The sequence below is a fragment of the Rhinolophus sinicus genome, chromosome 8 (genome assembly GCF_057876585.1).
Source record: "Rhinolophus sinicus isolate RSI-liver-muscle chromosome 8, RSI-T2T, whole genome shotgun sequence".
Classification (NCBI taxonomy): Eukaryota; Metazoa; Chordata; class Mammalia; order Chiroptera; family Rhinolophidae; genus Rhinolophus; species Rhinolophus sinicus.
The window spans coordinates 4,138,814-4,166,359 of record NC_142508.1 but is presented as its reverse complement, the minus strand read 5'-3'; the positions used below and the strand labels follow the sequence as shown (position 1 = coordinate 4,166,359).

General features: G+C 56.5%; 3 protein-coding genes across 15 annotated transcripts; 2 read left to right on the top strand and 1 right to left on the bottom strand.

Moving 5' to 3' along the window:
- Positions 1 to 89: 89 nt before the first annotated feature.
- LRRC61 (leucine rich repeat containing 61) lies at positions 90 to 12,256 on the top strand. The gene is made up of 2 exons (XM_019739393.3): positions 90 to 227; positions 10,705 to 12,256. The coding sequence occupies exon 2, from the start codon at positions 10,869 to 10,871 to the stop codon at positions 11,646 to 11,648; it is 780 nt and encodes a 259-aa protein (XP_019594952.2). The 5' UTR covers positions 90 to 227; positions 10,705 to 10,868; the 3' UTR covers positions 11,649 to 12,256.
- REPIN1 (replication initiator 1) lies at positions 123 to 26,967 on the top strand. 11 transcript variants are annotated; one of them, XM_019739379.3, is made up of 3 exons: positions 123 to 227; positions 22,592 to 22,789; positions 24,184 to 26,967. In XM_019739379.3, exons 2-3 carry the CDS (start codon positions 22,633 to 22,635, stop codon positions 25,908 to 25,910), a joined length of 1,884 nt encoding a protein of 627 aa, XP_019594938.2. In that variant the 5' UTR covers positions 123 to 227; positions 22,592 to 22,632; the 3' UTR covers positions 25,911 to 26,967. The 11 variants fall into 11 exon arrangements, with proteins under 11 accessions (XP_019594938.2, XP_019594939.2, XP_088655959.1 ...); XM_019739380.3 differs by having other exon boundaries at positions 24,181 to 26,967; XM_088799833.1 differs by lacking the exon at positions 123 to 227 and adding an exon at positions 21,554 to 21,921 and having other exon boundaries at positions 22,663 to 22,789.
- RARRES2 (retinoic acid receptor responder 2) lies at positions 12,481 to 15,813 on the bottom strand. 3 transcript variants are annotated; one of them, XM_019739394.3, is made up of 6 exons: positions 15,663 to 15,813; positions 14,475 to 14,671; positions 14,147 to 14,251; positions 13,174 to 13,269; positions 12,733 to 12,846; positions 12,481 to 12,593 (listed from the first exon to the last, which is right to left on the bottom strand). In XM_019739394.3, exons 2-5 carry the CDS (start codon positions 14,646 to 14,648, stop codon positions 12,736 to 12,738), a joined length of 486 nt encoding a protein of 161 aa, XP_019594953.3. In that variant the 5' UTR covers positions 14,649 to 14,671; positions 15,663 to 15,813; the 3' UTR covers positions 12,481 to 12,593; positions 12,733 to 12,735. The 3 variants fall into 3 exon arrangements, with proteins under 3 accessions (XP_019594953.3, XP_019594955.3, XP_019594954.3); XM_019739396.3 differs by lacking the exon at positions 15,663 to 15,813 and adding an exon at positions 15,073 to 15,165; XM_019739395.3 differs by lacking the exon at positions 15,663 to 15,813 and adding an exon at positions 15,042 to 15,060.
- Positions 26,968 to 27,546: the final 579 nt, after the last annotated feature.

Genomic DNA, 27,546 nt, shown 5'->3' with positions numbered 1-27,546 from the left:
TCGAAGTACTTAATCCAAGTACTGGAGTTTGGGGGTGATTTTCTCTTTACGTTTTATATTCATTGCGATTCAACCTCGGCTCTTCACAGTGTCAGCCTGGCTGTCATCCTGATGGGCTTCTATGCAAAAGAAGGGGGGCATTCTTGTCGGTGCCAGAGATTGCAGAAGATCCCAGATGTACCCAGGGAGTCTGTCAGGAGTTACGGATGCTGAAGCAGTAGCTTAAGGTAAGCACCCCCCCCACACACAAGACAGAATCTAAATTCCGTTGTTGTAGACTCAGTTTACCTCTAAATCAGCCCGAGGCCCGTCCGTCTTCCTTCCACCACTTCTTCCTCTAGCACCATGAGCCCATTTCCAGGTTGCCTTCTCATCCTGAACCCCAAGTGCCAGCTGGGCAGTTACTCTCCTATATTTATACCTTTAGGGCACAATCCTGGTAGATATTTGATGAATTTTTGTAAATGGTCGAGTAGATCAAGAATGTTTGCAGAATACAGATGTAGTCAGGGGACAAGGCTCACTGGGGAACAGGACAGAATTGGTGTGACCCAGGCGGCAGCCCTAACGCGTAGGGTTTTTTTTTTCCCCTTTTCTCTACCCTCATCAGTGAGAGCAGGTCACACAGAGGCCTAGTTTCAGTACCTGGTTCTGTGTTCTCGGTGGTGAGGAAGCCTGCAAATTGCTTCTCGAGGCCCCGGTGCCAGCTCTGGTCTTCCGTTCTGCCACTGAGCATCACGTTAGCACTCTGGGTTTCTGTTTCTTCAATCATAAAATAAGAGCTGACATAAGTCCCCTCCAGTTCTGACATCCTAGAGCCCTTCTTCTAGGACCAGGACAGTGTCTGACATTTCATTTGCACCTTTATCCAGCCCCCCCACAGCGTCACCTCCCAGGCAGCTTCAGACATTTGGTTCGATGGTAGCTGAGTTTTTGAGTGATGGGTGTGAGGTGATTGGCTCTTAGTCCTCTGAGGCTCTTCCAGATGGAAGGAGCCCATCAGTAGCACGTGGCCCACACTCCTCTCTGGGCAGAGTCTCAGCGTGAGCCGCCTCAGCGGGCTTGTCACCTGCAAAGGCAGTCCTGCCATCCGCGGTGATCCTTCTTAATGTTTAACGTCACTCAGTGTCAGAATGACTGGTTGTAAATATTGTGTAACTTACATCTTGATTTAGTCTGAAGAAACATAGACTACTTCCTTCCTGAAGTTTGTGGTGGGGTCATTAAGTCACCTTCCTCTGAACCTTCTCTTTCCCAAGGAAATGCATCCTAGGTGGCCAGGCTTTTCCTGCCCTTTCATTTTTTCTTCTTTGCGTCTTTCTCTCCTGACTTCTTCACGTCTCTTTCCTTTTGAGAACCTTGAATTGGACCGGGAAAATGAACAAGGGGAAAGGAGTTAAGGATTATGCTTTGGTTTGGGATCTGAGCATCTGATGCCAAGTTGAGCAAGATTAAGTTGGCTGTAGGAAGAGCGGATGAACCAGAGAGCAGTAGCAAGTGTGTAAATGCAGTCAGGGAAGAGGGGAAGTCGTCCTGGGAGAAAGTATAGAATGAGAGGAGGGGTCCTAAGAAGGAATCCTGGGAAACGTCATTAAGGAGCAGTCAGAGGAAGAGGGACCAGAACGGAGACTGAAAAGGAGGCACAGGTGATGTCCCAGGCCACGGGGAAACAGCATTCCAAACGGAGGCCGCGGGCTGATGCTTTAGGTGTTGCAGAAAAGTCCATTGGAGGTGATGCCAAGGGGGTTGCTGGGGGCCTTGGCAAGAGCAGTGGCCGTGGGGGCCACAGCCAACGAGGAGTGGGTTTCAAGGGGAATGGGAGTTGAGGAGGTACAACCAGCCCTTCGAGAGAAAGGAGAATGAGAAGACACGAGGGGGCCAGAGTTACTGGCATGAGGAGCTATCCCATCCTGTTCTCTGCTGGAGATTGACTTCTAGAGAAGGAATGTCAAAGCATCTAAAGCAGGCCTCTGGTCTAGGAAGCCTCAGGCTGCATCACCTCCTGAATACTGAACTATGTTCCCTATGTCTGGTGCCCCGCGAGGTGCCAGGGGCAGCCAGGTGTTCAGGATGCAGAGGCCTGTAAGCTCAGCTCCCTCCTGGCTTGCGCCTCAAGCTCTCTTCTCTCCCAGGGAGCGCTGCCTGACTCCTTGGCCAGGTCTGTCTCCTCCCTGGGCTCTCCCAGCCTCGCGCCTGCTCCTTCGTACCTGCACCGCTGCTCTACTTCTGCATGTTGTGAGTGACTCTTTTATGCACGTCTGTCCTTCCCACCAGCCTGGAGGCCGCGTGCACCGGGACCCTTCCTGCTTTACACTGTATGCACCGCTCTAGAGAATTGCCAGGCGTGGACTAGGGTCTCAGTAAACACTGAGAGAAAAGAGAGAAACATCAGTGAGTCTGGCAAAGAAGATGGACACAGCTGCTGTGCAGAGGGCTGTGGGGATTGCGGCTGACGGCTGCTCCATTCGGCCTGAGGAATGAACGCAACCTTTGTGCAGGAGGTTGGGGCTCATATCATGCTGTCTCTCTACGCCTTTCATCCTCTGACGTCTTCTCTCCCCTCTGGGCCTCGTCTTCCCCCTCAGTGTTCCCCAGAGTCGAGTAGGACCGCTGAGAACCATTCTTTTCATCTTGCTTTGCAGCCTGCGCCCATCTTCTCATTTCCCCACGCTCCCAAGCATGTTGGAAGTAGAAAAATGTCAGAGAGGCCCCCAGGAGACATGTACCCGCAAGACCTGATGCCCCCATGACCAGACCCAGGAGTCCAGCTGCCACAATGGCTTCTCCCGGCTCCAAGTTCAACACCAGAGCTACCAACACCTCTTGCGGACTTGGCTGGGATGCCAGGGGGGGCCTGCCAGAGACTCAAGTCAAACTTGAGTTTGTAGACATAGAAGAGAAGGCTGGCAGTGGCCACAGGAAGATCAGACCCTCTGGCTCCCAAAAGGGGAGCGAGATGGGTCTGTCCCTGAAAAGGAAGCGACCCTTCTCTCCCGCCAGGGGCTCCCTCATCCGTTCACCTGGCCACGTGTTCTCGGAGGAGCAGGAAGAAGATGCCCTGGGCCTCCAAGTCTGCAGTGACCAGAGAAGAGCCTGCTCCCCAGGGAGGGCTGGTCTTTACCTCCCTGCCCCACGTGCAAAGTGCCAGGCCAGCCTGGGGCCGAATAAGCCAAAGAGAGACTCTGGATTCTGTGGCTTCAAATCTGTGCTTGCGCAGGAGCCCCTTGTGCAGCCTGAGAAGAAGGTGTCCAAGCAGAAGGTACATGGATGGAGAGAGGTGGGCCGGCCGGCAGGAAGGAAGTCAAGGTACCCAGTGCTCGGTACTGGCCCGGCTCCTACCCCAGAGCTGGTCCAGGCGACCAGTCCGGACCAGTCAGAGGTGGGCCAGCCTAGTGAGAACACGGAGGCAAGGCGAGCTGACGTCCTCATAGCTCTTTTGCACAGAGAGGTGCGGCGCCTCAAGAAGTGGAAGAAGAGGCATTTGCTTCTAGGTGTTGGGGAGAAGTCACCCCTGCTGAGCTTCCAGAAGCCGCCCTGCTTGAAGAAGCTGATCAGAACTATAAAATCAGAGACTAAGGGCTGGGCTTTTCCTGGGCCTTCCCCAGGCCTTTGTGATACTACAGGTCAGAAACCCATGTTAGATGTCAGAAGGTTCTTTACCATCGACTGCGAGAACATCTCACGTGCCACCTGCACTCTGTGTTGTGCAAGCATCAGACAGAGCAGAGTTAAGGGGCGGTCCCAAACCTCATGCCTGGTCCGTCACTTGGAGAGGAAGCACGGGCTGCAGATGGACAGAAGGCCGCCTTCTGCCAGCCCAGGGGAGAAGGAGGGAGGGGTGGAGGGAAAACAGAAGGGCCTGCTCGCAGGGGCCACCAGCCTTGTCCAGGACGGGCTCCCGTCACCAATATGCTGCCCAGATGCCTCACCCTCAGAAGACACTGATGGGCAGCCGGCCCCGGGCAGGCGGAAGCAGCTGTTCCCGGCTCCACCACCCCTGCCCACTCCCATCAAAGCCGAGCTGACTGCTACCCCCATGGCGGTCGGGGAGGGTCGAGGTGGCAGATACGCTCCCAACCAGTCCCGCGCCCAGGCCTGGAACCAGAGCATTGCGGAGTTACTCTGCGGCCTGGCTTTGCCACTCTCCTTTCTTTCATCCCCCCCCTTCAGAAGGTTTATGGGCCAGGTCGACCCTTGCTACCTCCTGCCGACTCCAGCCTTCTTCTCGGATAAAGCCTTGCCTCTGCTCCACGAGGCGATGGGGGAGCAGGTGCGCCAGGAGATGGAGTGGGCCGAGGGCGGCCGCATCCACCTCACCGTGTCCATGGCAGCCCAGGAGGTGGTCCTGGGGGACTCCGTGGCCCTCGCTGCCCACTGGGGGGTGATACAGCCAGGTCACCGGCAGCTGGTGTCCGGGAGGCTGAGGAAGAGCGCGGTGCTCTGGGTCCGAGGCCTGCCCCCGGGGAGCACTTCGGAGGATAGGCAGCGGGCGCTGCAGGAGCAGGTCGGCCTGTGGCTGGGCCGCGGCTCCCTGCGACCCGGCTTCCTGGTATCAGGCGGCTGCCCCAGTCTGGAGCAGGCAGGGACGCTGGAGGGCTACACGCACGTCCCTTGCTTTGCCCACTGCCTCAACTCCCTGGTGAGAAACTTTCTGTGTCACCATCATAGTGTCCAGATCATCCTGGGCACAGCCAGGGCCATCTGTGGCCATTTCCAGGGCTCAGCGGAGGCCCGGTGCCGCCTCAGGCAGCTGCAGCTACAGTTTGGCCTCCCGGCCCACCAGCCCTTTTGGGAGCTCTCGGACCACTGGGTCTCGGCCTACCGCCTGATGGAGTGGCTGGTGGAGCAGCAGCAGCCACTGCAAGAGTATGAGGAGAAGCACCAGCTGGGGAAGGCGGGGCCGGCCCTGTCGGCCATGTTCTGGAGCCTGACGGACAGTCTGGTGCAGCTCCTGCAGCCCTTCCAGGCCGTGGTCCGGGAGGCGAGCACGGCGCAGGCCTCCCTCAGCCAGGTGCTGCCGCAGCTGCGCTACCTGCATATCTTCCTGGAGCAGGTTCACGGGCACTTTGAGGAGCAGAGCGACGGAGAGATGGGTGCCGCTGTCCGGCTGGCGGAGGGCTTGGCCCTGCAGCTCTCCACAGACTGCCAGCTCAACGAGCTCTTCCACCGCGAGGAGTTCGTGCTGGCCACTCTCCTGGACCCCCGCTTCAAGGGGCGGATCAAGGCCATCCTGCCCGTGGGTGCCGACATTGACCACTGGAAGCAGGTCCTCGTGTACAAGGTGAAAGAGATTATGGTGTCTGAATACTCCTTGCCTCCCTCACCCTGTCTGCAGAACCCCAAGGCTGCGTGTGTGGACGCCACCCCCACGGGCAGAAGAGCCAAGGGCCCCGGCACCGAGGGGAGGGCCCAGAAGGAGCCTGTGCAGAGAAGCGGCCGTGCAGGGCCCTCGCTGCTAGGCCAGAGGGAGAAGAGCTTGCTGGAGCAACTCGAAAGTGTAGGGCTGCTGGCGTCCCACAGGAGTGGAGCCTCCCTCTCCACCGAGAACCACCTGGCCAGCGTCATCGTCAAGAAGTACCTGCGTGAGAACGAGACAGTCGGCGCCCAGGAGGACCCCCTGGCTTACTGGGAGAAGCGGCGGGAAGGCTGGCCAGCCCTGGCAAGACTGGCTACCATCTATCTGTCCTGCCCGGCCACCAGCGCCTTCTCTGGAAGTGTCCTTGCCTCCCTGGACAGCCCCACCATCGTGGAGCACAAATCCCCTCTCCCGGTGGAGACGGTTGAGCATCTTCTCTTCTTGAAGACTAATCTGGAGAATTTCCCCAACTACACGCCCCCACCCCTTATCTTCCCCAGTGGAGACCTGGCCGAGGGGGAGCAGACCAGGGAGTCTGGCCCCACGGTCGGATGCCCTCAGAGTCTGCCTGGAGGAACTCTGCCGTAGGTTTAAGGAGAGCAGAGTGCTGAGCTTAGGACGTCAGACAGAACCTGAAACCTACTTGGGAAGAATGGGGACGGTTTCTCAATTCTTGACAGGTCGCCTTTTTTTTCCCCCAGGGAGATGTCATTTTCCACCTACTCATTGCTTGATTTGTTTCAAGCATTGTGCATCGAAAAGGTTTACTCTGTTCATAGGGATTGAGTTGTACTGTACAGTTTTATAAGTGGTGATGCTATTTTGAAATATCGGTGGGTATTAAAGGTCCTACGTGCAGCTTGTCCGTGTGTCTCAAGGGATACGTGACCATAAGGTATGCTTTCTCCTGGGACGGACGAGGGGAGGTGTGGGTGCTGGCATATACACCCAAGGGGGTATGTACTCAGCCACCTGGACCCGCGGTAAGCTGGGAAAGCTCGTTCTGAAATTGCTTTCACTATAGAAAGGAAGAAACCCTATGATAGAGTAGCCATTTTAAGAGTGAGGTGGATGCACCCGCACGCACGCGCACATCTTAAGGTCTGTACTTTCCCGTGGATCCCAGATCCCACAGTGGCCGGAGAACTGACGGATGGGACAGCCCAGCTAACGATGGAGAGGGAATGGAGGGCTGAGACACTCAGTCTTCAAAATGCTCTTACCTGTGGTTTGCTTCCAGACCACTGGGAACCTGGGGCTTTCTTCCTTTCCACAGTGACAGCAGCCTCGGCAGGAGCTGCCACGCTCACCCAGACCCTAGGTAGCTGAGTACATATGCCACGCGCAGCACCCACACCTCTCGTTGACCCTGGCCACCTCCAAAGGGCAAATGCCCTCCCTGGAAATGGGAAGGGCTGTGGAGCAGACCGCCCAGTAGTGGACTGTCCAGGGTTCTGTAGGACCTGAGCACGGGGGGCCCAGGAGAGGAGGACTGTTGGGGCAGACCTGCCTCCCCCGACAAGTCTGGCTCTCTTGAGGTGCTGGGTCACTAGGAAAGGTGGCTCTGAGAGGCAGGGTGAGGCTCAAGGTCTACCTTGCGCTTTGGCACTGGCTTTGGGGGTGAGCCTGGAGGCCTGTCTCCCTGTTTCTTCTGGAGGGGTTGTCAGTCGTGTGTCACTAGGACTGATTCACTATAGGACATTTTGAAGTTTCTGGAAACAGGAAAAAAGTCATAATCCTTTCACTCAGCTGCTGTTAACATGTTGACATACTTCTTTATCTTGAGACCATACCGTCTGGACTAGTTAGTATGCTATATTTTCATTTTAATAATCTAATAACTGCACTTTTAAAAATAAAGCTTTGTAAAGATCATGTGATGGAGTTGCATGATTTGAGTTAAAGTCTGTCCTCCAAATTGCTTAGGCCACTCCTCTCCCCCAGCTGTTGGGAGGGGATGTGTTCACAGGCTCCGCTGTGATAGGAGGTAAGGCTTGTCTGGGGGCGGCCCAGGACTGGCTGCGCTCCTTACTGGACCCAGCCCTGGACCCCTGCCTGCCCCCCTTCCTGAAACGTACATGTGGCACAGCCTTGAATGACAATCACTCGAGGGCTGTGGGGTCCTGTACCTCCTCCCAAATTCTGATCCGGGGGGTTAGGTGGGGGGCAGGAATGTGATGTGCCCTAACATTGCCCTCGGCTCTTCTTGGGAGAGGCAGGCCTGTGCTGTCCGGTACCACTGAACTGGCGCAGTGTTCGCGGAGAGGGGGAGGCTGCAATAGAGGCGCAGGGGTGGGGAGCACGTGAGGGAGCTGGGAGGAGTGAGAGGAAGGGGAGGAGGCGGAAGCATAACTGTCCCAAGCTTGGGGACAGCGGTAGTTCTCAACTGCGGGCATTTTTGTCCCCAGGGGCCATTTGGCAATGTCTGGTGACATTTTGGTTGTCACAGCTGTGGGTGGAGACAGGGATGCTGCTAAATCCCCCGCAATGCATCAGAGAGCCCCACAACAAAGAAGCAGCCAGCCCCAAACAGCAGCAGGGCCAGGGTTAAAGGACCCTGCTCTTGATTGGGGCCAGGAGGAAACGGGGCAGACGAGGGGTCCCCAGTTCACCCAAGCAGCCCGGTGACTGTCCTGAGGCTGCTCCGGTTAGAACCATTTCTCCTCTGGACTTAGCTCTGCCCGGGCTCACTCGGCATCGTTTTCCGGCCCGTCTCCTACATAAGTAAACTGACACACGGCAAAAGCTGCCTCTGAACAGGGAGGATGGGCCTCCTGAGGGTCAACTGTGTCTTAGCATAGTCTCGTCTGCATAACCAAGTCCTCTGTGCAGACTCACATGTTGGGCCCAGAGCTTCTGTTGGCTCGTTTCTGTAACGGATGCGGATGCCTCCTGTTGGTTAGAGGCATTTTGATAACGGCTGATGTAAGTGGGCCATTGTCCTGTCGTGCAGAGCCTGCTGTCTGTCTGCCTGTACGTTACAGGAGGGTGGTCCTGCCCAGACTTGCCTGGTTGAGGTGTGCAGGTTCGAGGGAAGGTGGGGACCGTGAGCGGAGCAGAGGTCATTGCCGCTCAGTGTCACCTCCGAGACTGCATGGTGCTGTGGTTTATGTCACCACTGGCGAGGGCGTGAGACTCAGGGCTGGACCTTTGCAGAACCCTGTACTGGAGGGTCAAATGTCTCCTGCCAGAGGGACTTTGGGGCTTAGAAGTTCTGATTTCCAGCCTCCTCGTGATCTTTCTGCTCCACTGTTTTCTGCCAAAAGTGTACCTCCCAGCTTTAAGGTGGGGCGCACACGCACAGTTCTCACCGCCTCTCTCCCTTATCTGCCCGCTCCCCTGCATCTCTCCCCCCCTCCTCATGCACCATGCCCGACCAGTTCCTCAGGGTGTCGTGCCCTAACCCTGGTGGGTGGGCTGTGGCCTCACCTCCACCTGACGCTGTTGCACCCAGCACCTTGCCTCGTGTGAGTCCCTGGGCCAAGTGAACAGTGTTGATTGTTCTCTCCTTGAAAGTCATGATTTCTCTTTTCTGGCCGCTCGGCCACATCCTCATTCAGCCGCATCAATGGTAGTGTTCCCACCTTGACCGCTCCTTTCCACTGTACACCGGGGGTTCCTGACCCCTTTCACCCCCAAATAGAGTGTGTCTGGGGAAGATGTGCATATTGCTGGAGAGAGGCCTGCAGATGCTGAAAGAGGTGTGTGCTCCAGAAGGCTGGCCTGCCACGCTGCACACTCCCCGGCAGCTCTGCAGGTCATGTCCGCATCCCTTCAGGCTAGAGGTCAACTGCCTCCGAAGCCCAACGCCACACCGCCACCTCGAACGATGTCTTGCCCCTTTGTCCCTTCTGCATCACACGTATTGGAGAAGGAAGCCCCTGCATCCAGTCACGTGGCTGACCCGGCATGTTGTTCCAGACTCCTCCCTGCTCTCACTCACCTGCCCTCGGTGGGGTCCTTGTCTCGATAGCACTGTCATGGCAGGTGGCAGGTGCCAGGAGCCCTCGAGCCCCTTACCCTCTGCGCCAGATGAATAGGTGACCGCACACTCCCTGTGACAAACCCCAGCAGATCCCCTTTGCATAAAGTGAACCAGACTTCTTAGTAGATGCCTCCAGGCCTTTCTGGAAAGAAGTGAGGTGGAAATAAGTACTTGGAGAGTAGCAGATTAGAGGCAGCTAGGTAGAGATGTAGGGACCCCTCTTAGAGGGGGGTAGGTGTCGGCTTTGTTAGCAGCCTCCCCAGCGGCCTGGCAGGGCTGTGGGAGGAGCTCGGGGCCTGGTTTCCTTGGAGGGCGAAGTACAAAGTGGTCATGATTATGTAAATGCAGACTTGGGACGCTAACACTCTGAAGTCCCACGTTTTGTCAACAGGAGTGAATAATCCCATAGTTTTTGCAGGCGTCATCCTGCCTGGCCTGGGCCTGACTGGTGGAGTCTGCAGTTGGGAAGCTGCCACTGGGAGCAGAGGTCCCTTCTTGTTTTCCTCTCTGCTGAAACCTTGACCCCTCCGGGGCGGCAGCGTCCCTCCCCCAGGTCTCCTCCCTCGTGCTCGTCTTGTCCTGGGCTTACACTGTCCCACAGCCACGGGTGACCTGAAAGGCCCTCCCTCCCCTGCCTTTCTGGAGCCAACTTTGCCTCTCCCTCCAGGATGCCCCCCGCCCGCTGCCCTCTTGCTTTCTTTGGAAGTGATGTCGTGTTTGCAGCTGGAATGGAGCTGCCTCTTGTGTCTAGGCCTTCACTGTCCCCTCCCTCCCTTGACCTGTCTTCCCTTGTCCAGGACTAAAGGCGGGCCCTCAAGGTGAGAGGTTACAGATTGGCCCCCGTGATCCGGAAACCATTTGGAATTCACTGCTCACATTAGAAAAATCGAGTCAAGGCAGTTTTAGAACGAATAAAGCAAGGCCCAGGGGTTCTTGTTTGTGTTTGCACATGGGTGGCTCTCCCAGGGAGGGAACCAGAGACGCCATGGTGGTGACCAATACCTATTCAAAAATATTTTTAAATGGTTACAAAGAAACACCTCAAAACTAATAAGGATAGATCATGAGTGGTTACAGAAAAAATAAAATTACGATGTTTTTGCCCCCAGTGCAGATTTAGAAAATGGGAAGATTTGGGAACCTTGGGCCTGAATTCTGTCCATCACGGCCCCCGTTGTGTTGGGGGCCCCTTAGGTGGGGCCTGGGCCTGGCCCAGTTCCCTCAGGGGGACTTTTGGTCTTGCATCTTGGACTTGGGGCCTCAGGTCTTGCCAGGCCACCTGAGTTTCTGGCCCTGGTGGAAGAGGCTACAGGGTCACGGGTGCTCAGCAGAGGCTGCTTACTGTTTAATTGTCTCTCCTTAGGGACCTGCTGGCCCTTGAGCAGCAGTGTTGGAAACAGGCCTCTGACACTGGCCCAAGCCAGTTGACGGTACCTTTTTTGGGGTGAACGGCCAGCTTACACCCAGTGGTACTCGTGTCCCAGTGACAGACTGTCACGGCCCAGGCCACCTAGACCGACTTCGCTGATGGAGCCACAGGCTGAGAAGCCAGGAGAGGCTGATGGGGTGCGTGTCACACCCCAGCTGCTTAAGTCATGCTCGGGTGAGTTCGCCCTGGACTCCATCCTGCTGCTGAAGCTGCGAGGCTTGGGGCTAGTGGACCTGGGCTGCCTGGGGGCGTGCCTGGGCCTCGAGTGGCTGGACCTGTCGGGCAACGCGCTCACCCAGCTGGGCCCCCTGGCCTCCTTGCGCCAGCTGGCCGTGCTCAATGTCGCCAACAATCGTCTGACAGGACTGGAGCCGCTGGCCGCCTGCGAGAACCTGCAGAATCTCAATGCAGCGGGCAACCTGCTGGCCACCCCTGGCCAGCTGCAGTGTCTGGCCGGACTGCGGAGCCTCGAGCACCTGCGGCTCCGGGACCCTTTGGCCCGGCTCAGCAACCCGCTCTGTGCCAGCCCCTCCTACGGGGCCGTGGTCCGAGAGCTGCTGCCCGGCCTGAAGGTCATCGATGGGGAGCGTGTGACTGGGCGTGGCAGTGAGTTCTACCAGCTGTGTCGGGACCTGGACAGCTCCCTGCGGCCCAGCTCTAGCCCAGGCCCCAGCGTGGCTGAGGCCCAGCCCTGGGTGGAGCCAGGGTACTGGGAGACCTGGCCCACGCGGAGCAGCTCCATCCTGCAGGAGGCCTGCCGGCAGTTCCAGGACACACTGCAGGAGTGCCACGAGCTGGACCGCCAGGCCCAGGACAGCCTGGCACAGGCCCAGCAGGCGCTCAGCTCTGCAGGCACCGCCTCATCTTTTGTCTTTTGAATACGCTCCATGGCGTGGGCCAGCCTGACCTGGGGGGCTGTGGGGTTGGCGCATCGGGAGGTGTGGCCACATCCCCCCCCCCCGCCCCCCGTGTCTGCACTGGTCTGTAGGGTTTCATCACGCTGGTCACTGGCCAGCAAACTGCTATTCGCTTATCCCTGTTCCTAAGAGCAGCCCCCTCCCTCCCACTCCGACCTCAAGGAAAATTCCACACCTTCCTTCAACATCCTTCAGGGAGGCACCTCCCCAGTGGCCTCTAGCAGGTGTGAGGGCCCTCCACGAGCAGCTGGCACCTGTCCTGCTACCCAAGCTGTCTGTCTGTGCCCCAAGGGAGGAGGCCGCAGGGCGTGTCCACAGCTGCTGCCACTCCTGGCTGCTCGGGCCTGAACTTAGTGGAAGGAAGGAAGCCACTGCTTCCTAAGGTCAAAGGTGGCAAAGGCAGGGATGCTGTGCCCCCCCTCCAGGGGCCTCCCAGAGCACAGAGCATGGGAGCTGCCCTCACCCACCTGCCACATCTGTTTGTCCAGGCGACCCTCCTCCGTGGCCCCCTGGAGCCGTCAATGCCCATTGTCACCCACACTAATCCCTATTAAATATTTCTGTTTTAATTTGCATCACTGCCTGTCATTTCACATGGGCATGAGTTCCTGCAAGCTCTGGTCTTTCCTGCGGAAAGGAGGTGCACACACGAGGCCCCCTGCCTGTTTTCTGGGTGTCTAAGAGGAAGTGCCCTGCTCCTCTCCTGCAAGAGTTTCCCAGCCTTTCCTCACTCACTCAGCCTCCCACCAGTTGAGCTGAGGGGAGGAGAGGATGTGATGCAAGCAGAGGAAAGAACAGCTCAAGAGCAGTTTTATTAGCTTGGGGATAATGGGACCGTCCTCGGGGTACGGGGAGGGTTGTTCTACTGGTTACCTCCCCCAGCTGTCCAGAAAGCCAGGTGGAATTCTAGAGGGAAGAAACACCAAGAGTTGAGTGTGAGAGGCTGTTTTGGTCTTGGTCCCGAGCCCCTCCCGCAGCCCAGCACCCCAAACCCCACCCAGGGCTGTCCCCGCTCCACTGTTCTCCCACCCCCCTGGCCACCTACCGGTCAGGCATTCCCCCTTATGAAGGCAAATTGTCCTGGGAAGTAGTAGCTTTGGGGGTCCTCACCAATCCGCTGCACCTTGCTGCACTGGGCCTCCTGGGCCTCCTTGGGCTCCTGCCAGCACCAGCACCAGCACCGGCTCAGGCCCAGGAGCAGTGCCCAGCGACGGCTGGCTCATCCTGTGCCTCTGCCGTGCCCCCCTCCACAGCCCTTAGGGCATATCTGGGCCAGGCCAGAGCCCCTCCTCACCCGCTTCTTACCCTCTTCACCTCTCCTCCCCTCTCCTCAGCCTTCCCACCCCTCTTCACCCCTCTTCACCCCTTCTTGGCCCTCCCCACTCCTCTGTCCAGGCTTCAGCTTTCTGACTTGTTCCACAGGCCCAGCTTCTATCCATCATACCAGCCAGCTCCGCAGACTCTCTGCTCCTCTGCCCACTCTTACCAGTTGAGCCTGCACCTCTATGGGGCAGTGGACCATCCGGCCCAGGACTTTAGACTCCGGGTCCAGCTTGATGCAGGCCAGGCACTTCCGCTTCCTCTGAGGGGAAGGGAGGGCATGCGGTCAGGAGAGGAAAGGGGTGAGGGCAGGCCTATGGCTCCATGAGGGTAGAGGCTAGGGGCTGCCTGCAATAGGGGTCCTTCCGATGCAGGCCCTAAGGTGGAGGGGCGAGGGTCGTGCAAGCCAACTGGTGTCAGGTGTAGCCCACCCTCGGACTGGGAAATTTCACAAGTCAAACTATCCTGCAGTTCTCACATCTTTGGAACGTGTGTGTGTGCGCGCGCGCAGGAATCCGCAGGCAGGTTTTCCCCACCTGACTTCCACCAGACCCGTTCTGCTATCATTATTTACTTGTATTTTCTTGTAAGATTTATTTTGAACACAAGGCTTCTGGCACGAAAATCTGGAAACCCACTAGTATAATCCAGCCCCTCCTTTAACAGATGGTGGGAACCGTGGCCGTCAGAGAACCTACAAAGCCACAGAGCTGGCCAGTGCTCGGCAGAGCTGGGTCTAGAACCCGGATAATTGCATTCCCAGCCCAGACATCTCCCCAAAAGCAGGTCTTGCCCCCAAGCTGAATGGTTACAGATACACCCTGTTACGGATCAGCCCAGGCTGGGCCATCTCCACTTGGAGACCCACAGAAAAGAGAATTCACCAGGCCTGGGGGCCACACCACCCCCACACCTTGGACTTCTCCCCGTGACCGGAAGCCTGGGAGAGGAATGCGGATGGCAGTTGTCCAGCCCTTCCTCCCATTCCTGGCTGTCCGGGCCCAGACCGCCCAGACCGTCCTGACCACGGGCTCCACAGTGGGGTCTCCAACCCCAGGGCTTCTTGGGAGATCTCCAACCAAACCTCAGTGACATACACTTGCACCCGAGCAAGTGCTTCAGCACACACATCCACTCACCCCGTTGGACTTGACTTTGCAGTCCGCTTTCTTCCAGTCCTTCTTCCCGCAGTTTGTCTGCTGGAGCTTGAATTCCAGCCTCACAAATGTCCCCGCCGGGAAGGACTACCGACAGACAGACAGAGGAAGGCCAGCAGCCAGCTGAGTGTACAGAACAATTCCTGGATGTGACCCACCTCTCCTCCCGACAGTGGGCAGCACATTTGAGTGGGTCGCTGGGCTGGTGGCCTTTCTCCAGAGAGCTGGGTGCTTCTGCACGTGCTTCCCGGGAATGTGCTGGCATCTTGGGATGCGGGCCCCCCTCCCCTTCACAGGCCGTGCCGCTAACCGTGTCCGTGGCGCTGTCCATACTGGTCTTCTGGAAGGCCCACTGCACACGCGGGTGCTTATGGAATTCCTCCAGGGCCACCTGTAGGCCCTGGTGCTGGGCGGCTGTGAGCTGAGCCCTGCCCACGCCCACTGTGCCCAGCCACAGGGCCAGCAGGAGCAGCGGCCTCCACATGGCTTCACCTCAGTCACCTGGTCCTGCAAACGGTGTGTATGAGCCTCAGCTCTTCCTGGCAGCCAGTGGAGCCGTCAAACCCCGGCCCTGCACTTGGGGGCCGTGCCCGGCAGAGCTTGGGCAGAGGTGGGGAAACAGGAAGTGGCCCTTTGCTGAGATTCCCCTGGTATTCCCCTGCCCTTCACTCCTCCCATCCTGCCTCCCACTGTTCCCCGGGTCCAGCTCAGCCCAGGTTTGGCCCTGTCCTGGGTGGGTGCTGAGTCAGCTTCTGTCCTTGGCCAACAGCCAGGGAAGCAATCCTGGTGCCCACTCCCTCCACCCCCACCCCTTTTCTGGCCCATTCTCTCTCCCCACTGCCCCTCTGCCCCTAGAGCCCCGCTCTGCTTTCCCCACCTCAGCCTCACCAGCCGCCTCCCCTTCCCACCCCGGGTCTGCTGGCTTCCAGCTCCCAGCCTCTGGCCCTCATCTCCCCTCCCCACTGGATGATGGCGGGGTGGACTGGGGCATAGAAAGGAGGCTTGTTGGAGGCTGAATATTTTTGGAAGGACGCAAACACATGGGAGGGGCCAGAGCTGGGTGGGAACCCAGGAGGATGCTTAACCCTCCCGGTGCTGGGACTGCCAGTTGCCATGGGCCCTACCCCTGACCCAGAAAGGGGGTCTTGTCTGGGTCCCACCCATGGTTTTCTTTTCCAGGCAGACCCTCCCTCCCTTGCCTTTTTTGTCTGGGCCTTCCACACCACCCCTCGCCCAGCCCTTCTGATCTCATTCCCCAGCCCATCACTGGGGTCACCGGAGGGGTGGATCCTCCCCGAGAACTCTGCCTGTACCAGTGGTGTTAGGACCAGGGATCCACAGATGTGGAAACTGAGGCCCCTCAGTGACATGATACCAGGTTGTAGCCTTACAGCAAGGGGTCACGGACAAGTTGACAAGTCTCGCCCTTGGAGCGGTTCCCTCTGCCTGCCCCTCTTCTCCTGTCCAGCTGCCACACAGCCTGCTCTACCCCACTCACCTCCTTTCCTGTGTCCTGGGGTCTCTCCTAACTTTCCCGGCAACTTGGCCAAGCTATCAGCGTCTTTCTGGTCCCCCTGCCCCGGCACCGCCCTCCCTGCAGCGGGTTGGCCCCATGTCTTCCCACGCCCACCTCCTGGGCCCCCCTCCAGCCCAAGGCCCCGCCCCACCCTGTTAGGACCGACCTCCCTGGCAGCACGCCCGGAGCCTTCCCTCTCCATCCCACCTTCCGCAGCCCCTCCTCCGTCCTGCCGCCTGACCCTGACCCAGGCTGGCACGCTGGCGCCTCACCCCGCCAGGGCTAGGTGGCCCCGGAAGACGTAAAACAAGGCTGCCCTCCTCTCACCTTCCCCTGGCCCAAGCGCCCGGCCTGGACTCTTTTCCCGGAATATGGGACTGCCCTGCCCCCCACCCTGCCTCCAGGTAGGGCTGCCCTTTTCTTAGTGCCCTCCTGAGCCTCAGCCTGCCTTGTCTTTTTGCACCTAAGATAACACACCCTTGGAATGTCAGAGTCATCTCCTTTTTCAGACCCCCGAGGGCTCACCCACTGCACCAGAGCAGACCACAGAACCCCTCATTGTTACCTTGTTCCCTGAATACTGCTGGCTGCTCTCTGTGCTATAAATGTTAATTATTAACTATCCCGTACCCACCAATGGGAAAGCAGTGTCTCTCCCTGTCACTTTTTGATTCCGGGTGTAACCCTAAGAACTTCTCCTGGCTCCATCAGACCCAACCATCATGCCACTTTGTCGCCATGACTTTATATACGAGACGCATGTTAGACTGTAAACCTTCACAGACACGCACAGACAGTGAGCAGCATCTCAGCCACCGGGAGGCACCGAGGGCAGTTTAGATGCTGGGAAATGAAGTACTTTCCAAGTGTTCTTTTGACAATTAATTTTATTGAATATATTATTTGCTGAATGTATTAATTTAATAGACGGTTACTATAAAGTAGTTAAAAATGCTACATTACTGTAATTTATAATAACATCCACAAAATAAGCCTTAAATCCTGTTAGAAGGAAACGCGCTTCGAACGTTTTAAGACAGGGAAGGCAAACCAGCTCTGGGAACAGTGAGACTTCACTGGCCAATTCTGAAGGCACCAGATGTAACTGTGACCTAGATTTGGCCTTGGAGCCAGTCCGAAAGCACCGACCTGAAACCTGGTTTACACTCTGATTCCTCCAAGTCACCAAGTAGTTTTAGTCGAGAGGAGTCTGGGTAAGGATGAGCCAAGGTTAGATGTAGCCTTTTTGTGGGTGGTGAACATGTACAGATGGTTTTCATAAACAACAGCACACGCCTCTCACAGGAAACAAAACACTTGAAAATACACCTGGTTCTGCTAAATTGCAAAGACTTAGCAGAGATTCTGTTTCGAATTCGTTGTGTTTCCCAATCAAACTTGGCTTTTAGTAGATTTTAAACCAACACTCAATACACATTGGCTTCCAAATCCATCTTTTAAGTTGAAGACAATATAATCTGGAGTAGAAAAAAAAAACATAGCATTGTAATAAGAGATGAGATTTGACCTTGAAAGGGTTGACGTGTCGATTTCTAGGGAAAGTCAAGAACTCTCTTTCCAGGCTGAGACACCAAGATGAGTGGTTGTGGTGTTTCCTGGTAACGTCCAGTCCTAGGACCAAATCACCAACCAGTGGTAAATGCCGTTGCCAGGAAGTGGAGGGCTCTCCTCCCACGAAGGGTCTGACTCTGGCCACGTCAGTCCCCCCAGAGGTTCCCTAGAGGTTCCGGCATTCCAGCTATTCTGCAATAATGTTTCAGATAAAAGTATATGGTTCAGGTACCTGCTACCTACAACCAGAGTCCTTCAAGTGGGAGAGTTACAGACTGAGGTTTTCTTCCAAGTTCTTTGTTCTTTACCTCGCTCACATACTGACTCGAATTTTTCTGTAAGAAAACGTGGCATCTTCTCTCATTAAAAGTCCTGCCAGACTCCCAACACCTGCTTCACAAGCAGCAGCTGAGGGAAGAGAGTTTGCAGTTTACTGGGAAACGTGTGGCTTGTGGCTGCAGCTTACGCAGCGCATTGTGGTCCAATCAAATTCGCGTAGCCAGTGGGTCAGCCTCTTACATTTCCTCATTCATTTGGTCCATAAACACTTACTGAATACCTACCGTGGGCCTGACACCTTACTAGGGGCTGGCTGCATGCTGGTTAGAAAGAGGACAAATCCTGCCTATGGGACTTATGTTGTGGTGGTAGCTAGACAAAAGCCACGTAAATGAATGAATACCTAATTTCAAGTAGGTGATAAGTGCTATGAAGAACACTACTAAGGCCAACTACCACGTTTCCCTGAAAATAAGACCTAATTGGAAAATAAGCCCTAGCATGATTTTTCAGGATGACACACCCTGAACATAAGCCCTCATGCGTCTTTTGGAGCAAAACTTAATATAAGACCCGGTCTTATTTTCGGGGAAACATGGTCGGGGCCTTGAAGGTGATGCAGGAGGGCATGCTGGGCTGAATGATGCCTAATGCACACTCAGATCCTATTCCTGGATTCCGTGAATGTGACCTTTTATGGTGAAGGGGATGCAGATGTGACTAAGCTAAGGATTTTGAGATGGGGAGATTATTATGTTGGGGAAATAGAATTAAAAACCAAATCTCCCGCCAATTCAGAAAAGCTCCCCTCAAAGGTGGAAGACAAAGCACGTCGCAGGCCAGCCGCTAGGAGATGACAAAGGCAGAAAGAAATCTACGTGTTGTTCAGCGCAGCAGATGTTACACACATTTTGCACACATATGCAAGATGTAGCATACATGTGCACACATGTAGCAGATGTTACACACATGTTCTTAAGATGAACCACCACTGGTCCTTGGGTCAGAGGACTAACCATTTGACACACAGAGTTCATCCTAACTTCACCTGGTAATGGGTGACCACCCATGTGAGCTAATGGCCTTTATCCAGAAGAAAAACACACTTCTCGTCTTTGTATGACAGGAGGTCGTTTTGCAGCTTGGTGTCCAGCCAAGTTAGGCTCCCACCCTCTCATGGGGACTGGGAGACAGGGCCCTATCTCCCTTGATATTTACATTTCAAAGAGATGGCTGCAGATCCTAGAGAGAGACAGTCCTGGGTTGTAAAGCTGGCAAGAGGCTTACTTATACATACATTTCCAAGAGACAGAGAAAAATTCACAATGACAAGTTTTCGAAGGATACGGTGGTGGTTGTGGGGAAAGTCTCCCCCCTTTTGCACCAGGGAGAATGAAAACTTATCTTAGTTTTAATTTGTATTTGCCCTTACAATTATCCTGGATTATCTGGGTGGCCTCTGAAGTAATCACAAGTGTCCTGATCAGAGGGTGGCAGCGGGAGATTTGACCATAGCAGAGACAGGAGGCAATGCAACCACTGAAGCAACATGATATGCTGCTGGTTCTGAAAATGGAGGAAGCGGCCTCGAGTCCTGCATGGAATGCAGCTCTAGAAGCTGGAAAAGGCATGGACACAGATTCTCCCTTCGAGCCTCTGGAGGGAAACATGGCTCTGCTGACACCTTGATTTCGACCCAGTGAAACCGATTTTGGATATCTGACCTTCGGATCCTAGGCAGACGGAACAGCAACTCCGAAGGCCCTAGGGTGGGAATGAGCTATTGTGGCTGGGGCAGCATGTCCAGCAGGACCCTGGATGACAGGGAGCTAGAAAGGCAGGCACAGTCAGTCCAGATGGAACCATAGACGCTGTGACAGTGGTTTGCCACGTCTGCAAAATGTGACGTGAGCCACCTTATTTAAAAGGGTTAGTCTGGTATGAGAGACTGGACTCCGCGGCAGCTATGCAGGGAGCCAGGAGGGAGCGGTGGCCACGCTGAGAGGTGAGAAGTGGTGAGCACAGCTTCACAACCTTGGTGCACCCACGCCCTGGCACCCGCAGCAGGAAATCTGAGATCTCTACCTGGTTTCCTTTAGACTAAGTTCTTTTTTCTTTTAGAAAAACAGACTCCTGGAGTTAGCTATGCAGTAGAAAAGTGGTGCAGCAGTTTGGGGGATGACCTTGGATCCCAGTCTAAGGCTTCTCTTCCAGTGTCCGTCCTCGCCAGGCGTTCTGCATGTGTCCACGCCTTTAAGGATATTTTTAGCACTCTGTAAGTAGGAGCTCTCCGATCTGTTCCTGGAGAGTTTCCACGTGACCTAGCAAGACTGCTCTCAACCAAGCTGCTAGCCCTGGTCAGTCAGGGGCTTGCTCAGTTTGGGCCTTGGCCACTTTCTCTCCCAGTTCTGATGCCGGAAGGGAACATGGGATGGAGGGCTGTGTGAGCACGTTGGGGTGATTGTGCAGGTTTGAGACCCTCCCGGCAGATGTGGCCTCCATCAAGGTCAGCGTGGTATGTGCTTTCTGCCTCCTTCCCACACTCTCCACAAACACCTGGAAGGAGCTCGGTGAGAGTTTCCATATCTGCCTTCAGGATGCTGTCTGCTCCTGCAGCAGGAGTTAACAATCTTACTTAACAAGTCAGTTCTGTTAGAATGAAATGTTCTGCTCTTCTCTGCCCTCTTGTCTCCTCCACTTTTTCAACAGCCATCCATTCAGAAATTGTCATCAAGCATTTGATTTTATTTCATATTAAATACTAACCCAAGAGATATTTCCATTGCTAAACGAGGGTTAAGAGTCATTGTGGAAAACCAGCATGGGCCATTTCTGCCTGGCTCGTGATCAAGCCCGCACCTGGCACAGAGGCAGATGGCGGGCACTGATTAAATATTTGTTGGATGTATGAGCGAGGTCTGGAACAGTCTAACTGCATGAGGTGGGTAAGTTTTCCTTCTTGCAGATAAAGGGCTGCTTCTAAACAATACCTGAGGGTCTTCATAGAGGATTTCTGGAGATGTTAAAAATGAATCTATAATGACATAGGAAAACCAAAAATTTGAACAAGTATTTGTACATTTGTTCTGCCATTAAGAATTACATTATGAAAAGAATATCTGAAATCTATGTAATTTTACTAACAATTGTCACCCCAATAAATTTAATAATAATAAAAAAAGTATATCTAATAGAATGGGGGAAATTCACAATAGTGTTACGTGAAAAGACTAGATTACATCTTTGCAAGGTATTATCCCAGTTATGTCAAGTATACTTAGAGAAAGAAGTATGGAAAAAACATCGGAGGACATCTACCAAAATATTAAATGTATTTTACTCTAGGAGGTAAAAGTATGAAAGATTTTTATATTCTATTTCCTATTTATGGACTAGAATTTAACAGTGTTTTAAAAATACTTGTGCAATTAAAAGATAGGCTTTGTTGAAAAGCACACTAGTACATGAAACTGTGCTAGCCTGGAACACCCAGGAAGTGTTTCGTTCCGTTTGGAAAGCCAAGGCCACCTGCTCGTGGGGGGGTCACGGGCGGGCGCAGACTCGCACCTGCACCCGCACTGGCCAACCCGCTGCCGCGCGTTTCCCAGCGAAATGCCCGGAGCGAGAACGGCCCCGCGGCCGGTGGTCACGGACGCCGGCTCTTTGCCTATTTCTGGAATACAGGGCATTCCCTTTTCCAAGTTGACGCGACCTGGCGTTTTCTATCTCCACTTCTGAACAAACCAGACGCCAGACTCTCGGATCTGGCGCGCCGCCGCGGGGGTGTGGATGCCAGCACCGCTCAGACCCCACGGCCTTGAGGTTCCGCAGCGCGGCCCAAGGTCAAGGTGGCCGGAGAGTGGAGGGCGCGGGCCGGGAGCCGGAGCGCCCTGTCGGAGGCTTGAGCGAGCTTGGAACCGTTAGGAAGCCAGTGAGGCTGCATCTAACCTAGTGACCAGTGTGGCCACGCGGTCGCCCAGGGACGCGAGTCCTCCGTAGGGACAAAGGGTCGGGAAACTTGAGCCCGCCTGTCCCAGAAAAGCCAGGCTGTAGTCGCCAGGGCAACGGAGTCGGGCCCTCCCCGGCCTCCCCCGGCCTGGCCCGCGAGGGGGCGCTGGGGGCGGCAAGGGACCCGGCTCGGCCGTCCCGGCTGCCCCGCGTGGCCCGCCCCGCCCTCCGGCCGCGGCCGCCGGCCCGAGCCCGCGACTGACCCTCGGCAGCTCCTGTAGTCACGTGGCGCTGGGAACCGGCGGGGGGGCTGGGCACGGGCCTGGCAGTGGTGAACTCGAACCTGCTGCTGTCGCCGCGGCGGGGTGGGGAGCGTGGCCGCCGGCGCCGGCTTTCTGGCCTCATGGACGCGCGACGCGCCTCCGCGCACCCCGCTGGAGAGGTTCGTCCCGGGAAGGGCGCGGGGTTCCCACGCGGGCCCGCGGCGGGGCGGCCCTACCTGCTGGGCGCGTGACCGTGTGCGCGCTGTGTGTGGGGGACATGCTGACCGAATTGGGAGGCGAGCCCGCGCACCTGCGCACAGGCTCCGCGAGGTGCGCTCTGCGCGGGGACCCGAAAGGGCCCACTCGGGGAGCGCTGAGCCGTGTGTCCGCGAACGGGAACGGAGGGACACGCGCGAATACAAAAGGAGGGTGTGGGGTCTCCACGGCCCTTTGCCATCGGGGCGCGCAAGGGGCTTCTGACCGAGTCTTGATTACACGAGCTCGCCTGCGCAGCCCCCTGGGAAACCGGCCTGGAATTCCTGTTGCGAGGAGGGTGGGGGGAGGGGAGTCAGCAGGGATTCCAGAGTTGCTGGCCTAGGCCAGCCTTTGGCCATCAGCATGGAGAATTCGTGCTGTGACCTTACCCGTGGAGGAAGTGACCCCCATCTGCAGCTGTGTACTTCCTTGAAGGGGACACATTCATTTATTAATCCAATATCCATTAAGGTCACTCTGCCAGCCGGGTGTGGGACTTGGGTGGGGGAGGGGGTGGTGGCTGGCGAGGACACAAAGATGACTGCCCTGGAGGAGCTCAGAGCCTCATGCGTGTTTTCTCTCCCCTCCCCACAGGTAAGGCTGGCCTCTCTGCAGTCAGAGGCCTGAGCTCTGCCATGGGGGTAGGGGTCTCTTTACTGCTGCAGTTTTCTCTGACATCGGGGGGCTGCCAGAGTGTGGGCGGAAGCAGGCGCTGCAGCCGCAGAAGTATCCCCAGGAGCATCCCCAGCAGGAGCTGGAAAAAGCCTCGTCTCCAGCTCCACAGTCTCCAGGGTAGAGTCTGGCCTTATTTGTTGGGTTCCCTTTCCATGCCACAGCCCCAGGGCTCAGGCTTCCCCATGGTGGGGAAGGAAGGGCCTGTGGGGGAAGGATCCCTTCTCATATTCCTGGAGCCTTTCCTGGGCTCTGTCTGGCCGTTGGGAATGAGTCATGTCTGTGCTCCTCAGAAGAGCACAGACTCTAGGGAATTGAGGATGTGTCTGGAGCGTGTGAGCAGGCAGTGAAGGGGCCCTTGGGAGTCTAACCGCCACCCCACCCCTTAGTGGGCGTAGGAGGTTCTCCTGCAGGAACCTGGGCTCCCTGGCACCTCAGAGTTGCTGAATGTGGGACAGCCCCTGGCAGGGTTGGGGCAGGACCGGACAGGGGACAGAGATTACAGTCTTTTCTTTCCTGCCCTTCTCTTGCCCCAGTAATCCCTACAACCCTGAGGGAGGCAGTGCCAGGGCTCCGGGCCCCTGAGGGCAGCAGGCTGTGGGCGTTCCTTGGATTCGGGAGAGCTTTCCTTCCTCTGATGTTCTTCCGCGTGTGTGGGTGGAGGGGGTTTAGGCAGGCAGAAGGTGGGCACAGTCTGGACAGGCGGTGGCCTGGCGTTGTGCGGTGCTGGGCATAGCACCCTGTTCCCAGAAGGGTTGCTCTCACTCATCCTCAAGGTTTCTACCCTGAGAGACTGAAGTCAGGGAGGCCGAAAGGGCCTCTCCAGGTGTGATTAGAGCCCAGGCGAGGGTAATAGGAATGAAAGGCTCTAGAATTTTCTTTCTAGATCTTTACCAATCCAGGTGTTTAAGAGGAAGAAACACGGTCCTGGGACTTTAGAAGAACCTGTCCCCTCAGTGTCGGTTCTGCTGTTGGTTTACTGTGTCCCCTCGGGCAGATCCTGTTACCTTTTATGCCTTACGGTTGCTTCATCTATCAAACAGGGAGCTGAATATTTGCTCATCCAGCCTCCAGTTGCCATGAAACTCAGATGTGGCAACAGGAAATAGAGCAAGGAGAGGGCAGCAGGGCAGTACTTGGAAAAAGCATGAAGCACTGTAGGGGGAGGCGATAACGTTTTCTGGAGAGGCAGGAATGTGTGTGAAGCCGACAGTGGAGTGTTTACTCCATGCCAGACACATGGCTGCTGTGAGGGGGATTCCAAGGTGTCAGAGTTTCTCCCTTCTGGTAGTTTCCAGGATCAATAAAGATGACTTCAAGTATACTTGAAATGCATGTCTAGGAACCCAGGATTGAAATCACATAGAACCTACAACGAAATAGAAGAGTCATCTAGATTCAGGGCTCTAGGAGTCCAAAGGGGCGAGCTCCTCTCTGGCGTGGGGTGGCTGGGGAGGACCTGGGGGCAGGGTGAGTGGATCTCTAGAGTGACTGTGCTTTTCCGCCCGCAGCAGAGGAAGAACTGATGCTGGAACGTCGCTGCCGGGGCCCCCTGGCCACGGGCCCAATCCAGCCCCAACTCCTTTCTGGGCCCTCCCAGGAGTCACCCCAGACCCTGGAGAAGGAGCCCCACGGGCTGAGGTTACAAGGCACTTCCGTGACCCAGTCGGGCAGCCAAGCTCCAGGTCGGGTCCATCGCTGTGCCCACTGTCGAAGGCATTTCCCGGGCTGGGTGGCCCTGTGGCTTCATGCCCGACGCTGCCAGGCCCGGCTGCCCCTGCCCTGCCCTGAATGTGGTCGCCGCTTCCGACACGCCCCCTTCTTGGCACTGCACTGCCAGGTCCATGCCGCTGCCACCCCAGACCTGGGCTTTGCCTGCCACCTCTGCGGGCAGAGCTTCCGAGGCTGGGTGGCTCTGGTTCTGCACCTGCGGGCCCACTCAGCTGCAAAACGGCCCATCGCCTGCCCCGAATGTGAGAGACGCTTCTGGCGACAAAAGCAGCTTCGAGTGCATTTGCGGCAGTGCCATCCCCCTGCCCCTGAGGCCCGGCCCTTCATATGTGGCAACTGTGGCCGGAGCTTTGCCCAGTGGGACCAGCTAGTTACTCACAAGCGGGTTCACGTAGCAGAGGCCCTGGAGGAGGCAGCAGCTAAGGCTCTTGGGCCTCGGCCCAGGGGCCGCCCGGCAGTGACAGCCCCCCGGCCCGGTGGAGATGCTGTTGACCGGCCCTTCCAGTGTGCCTGCTGTGGCAAGCGCTTCCGGCACAAACCCAACCTAATTGCCCACCGCCGCGTGCACACGGGTGAGCGGCCCCACCAGTGCCCTGAGTGCGGGAAGCGCTTCACCAATAAGCCCTACCTGACCTCACACAGGCGCATCCATACTGGTGAGAAGCCCTACCCATGCACCGAGTGCGGGCGCCGCTTCCGCCACAAACCCAACCTTCTGTCTCACAGCAAGATCCACAAGCGATCTGAAGGGTCTGCCCAGGGCGCCCCTGGCTCGGGGAGCCCCCAGCTTCCAGTCGGACCCCTGGAGCCCTCAGCAGAGCCCACCCCAGAGGCTCCACTGAGACCTGCCCAGGAGCCTGCCCTGGAGCCTCTGCTGGAGGCCCCAGGAGAGGCCCCCCGGGACCAGGTGGAAGCCCCCCCATCTCTCTACAGCTGCGATGACTGTGGCAGGAGCTTCCGGCTGGAGCGCTTCCTGCGGGCCCACCAGCGGCAGCACACAGGGGAGCGGCCCTTTACCTGCACTGAGTGTGGGAAGAACTTTGGCAAGAAGACCCACCTGGTGGCCCACTCCCGGGTCCACTCAGGGGAGCGGCCCTTTGCCTGCGAGGAGTGCGGGCGCCGCTTCTCCCAAGGCAGCCACCTGGCAGCCCACCGGCGTGACCATGCGCCCGAGCGGCCCTTCGTCTGCCCGGACTGTGGTAAGGCTTTCCGCCACAAGCCCTACCTGGCAGCCCACCGGCGCATCCACACCGGTGAGAAGCCCTACGTCTGCCCCGACTGTGGCAAAGCCTTCAGCCAGAAGTCCAACTTGGTGTCCCATCGGCGCATCCACACAGGCGAGCGCCCCTACGCATGCCCCGACTGTGACCGGAGCTTCAGTCAGAAGTCCAACCTCATCACCCACCGCAAGAGCCACATCCGCGACGGCGCCTTCTGCTGTGCCATCTGTGGCCAGACCTTTGACGACGAGGAGAAGCTCCTGGCCCATCAGAAGAAGCATGATATCTGAGAGGGCAGGGGCTGTGGCGGCTGAGGGCCTGGGCGTCATTCACACGAGCGAGCGCTGCAGTGGGCCGTGGGGGTCTGTGTTGCTGCTGGTGTGGGTGAGGGGTGAGGGGTGACCTGGGCCCTGGTGGAGCGGGAGGTCACCCCCACCCCCAGGCCAGGAAAGCCACTTGCAGAGCACAGGGACCCCGGCCTCCAGCAGGTGTTTTTGCTAAGGTTCCGGCCTCACTGTCCTGTGCCCTGAAAAAGTAGCAATAGCAGCTCCACCCACCCCTTAGAACCCTCTGGTTGGAGGGGCCGCCAGTGGATAGGAAGACCCTTCTCCGCTGGTGTTAACGCCTTAACGTCCCTGTCTTATTATGAATTCCTTCAGCTCGGTTTTTTGGAAGTACTAGTAGGTGTGGTACAGTTCTTAGTAACGGAGCGCTCGGGAGGAAAAGTGGATACACCCGGAGGAACCTGCCGGCCTTGTTAGGCAGGGCTGTGAGGCGAAGCCAAGCTGCTCTGACCTACCCCCCAACCCGGCCCCTCCCTCCTGCCCCTGCACTGGCATTCAGACTTAGAGAGACCCGTCTACTGTTGGTCTCAGCTCCCCTGCCTCCCTGAAGATCAGCCCCTGGGCATTTCCCCACCTTTCTGACTGGCTTTACCCGCCATCCTCCCCGCGCTGAGAGCATCGTCTGGCTGTCAGCTGCCCTGTGTCCAGGCTTCTGTCTGAACACCCAGCCTGCTTTCACTCCTTCCAGAACCCCACATTGTAGAAAGGACCGCCTCACTGATAACGGTCAGCGGACGGGAAGATAGGGGTGCTTCCTTTTCAACATTTCTAGCATCTGGATGCTCAGCCTCCACTTGAACATTAGGTGACAGGGAGTCCCCACTTCCCGAGGCCCTGGTTCTATTGTAGGATAATTCTAATTGTTAGAAATTCTTCCTTATAATGAGTGAAATCTGCTGTCCTATCATTTCTATCTACTGGTCCTTGTTCTGTTCTCTGGAACTAAACGGAACAACCACTTCCCCTCCTTTTCAAACTAGAGAATAAAGATTTGGTTTTAGAACTGGTGGCTGAGAAGTGTTCCTTTCTCCCGGGGAGCTGTGGGGTCTGCTCTGCGGAAGAGGGAGATGTGGGGTGCGGGGGCTTGGGCACAGGCCAAGCATCCCAAACTAATCCCCTCTGTGTCCTACCTCCAGTTCTTCCCCGGGGATGGCCAGGCACACCTGGCCAGTGGGGCTGGTTCTCTAGGAGCTCAGCCTTCTGTGGGGTCAGATCAGACTTGGGTGCCAGTTATCGGGGGGAAGATCTGATTTGATTCTGTCCTGCAGTGTCTCCCTGGCAGGGATGCTACAGTTCCCCACATCTGTTACTATGGCTGCTTCCCTGTACTGTTTCATACACATTTGAGTGTCTGTTTTTGACAGCTGTCAATAGGCCCTTTTCCTGCCAGTCTTAGAACTTTCCGCATAGATCCCTGGTACCCAGCAGTCCGGTGCATAATTGTAACAGCCACAGTTTGCTGATGTGAGTGGCACCTTGCAAGGAAGTTTACCTAAATTATCTCACACACTCCTGTGCAGTGGGTACTCTTTTACAGATGAAAACATTTGCTCAAGGTCATATAATTACTAGTCACCAGAGG

Bases quoted from the DNA above. Each gene is read 5' to 3' on its own strand.
- LRRC61 (XM_019739393.3), top strand. From the start codon at position 10,869: ATGGAGCCACAGGCTGAGAAGCCAGGAGAGGCTGATGGGGTGCGTGTC.
- REPIN1 (XM_088799832.1), top strand. From the start codon at position 22,564: ATGCGTGTTTTCTCTCCCCTCCCCACAGGTAAGGCTGGCCTCTCTGCA. The intron at 22,790-24,180 runs GTAGAGTCTGGC...TTCCGCCCGCAG, and splicing joins CCAGCTCCACAGTCTCCAGG to CAGAGGAAGAACTGATGCTG.
- RARRES2 (XM_019739394.3), bottom strand. From the start codon at position 14,648: ATGTGGAGGCCGCTGCTCCTGCTGGCCCTGTGGCTGGGCACAGTGGGC. The intron at 14,252-14,474 runs GTTAGCGGCACG...GTCTGTCGGTAG, and splicing joins TGGACAGCGCCACGGACACG to TCCTTCCCGGCGGGGACATT. The intron at 13,270-14,146 runs GTGAGTGGATGT...CCTTCCCCTCAG, and splicing joins GCAAAGTCAAGTCCAACGGG to AGGAAGCGGAAGTGCCTGGC.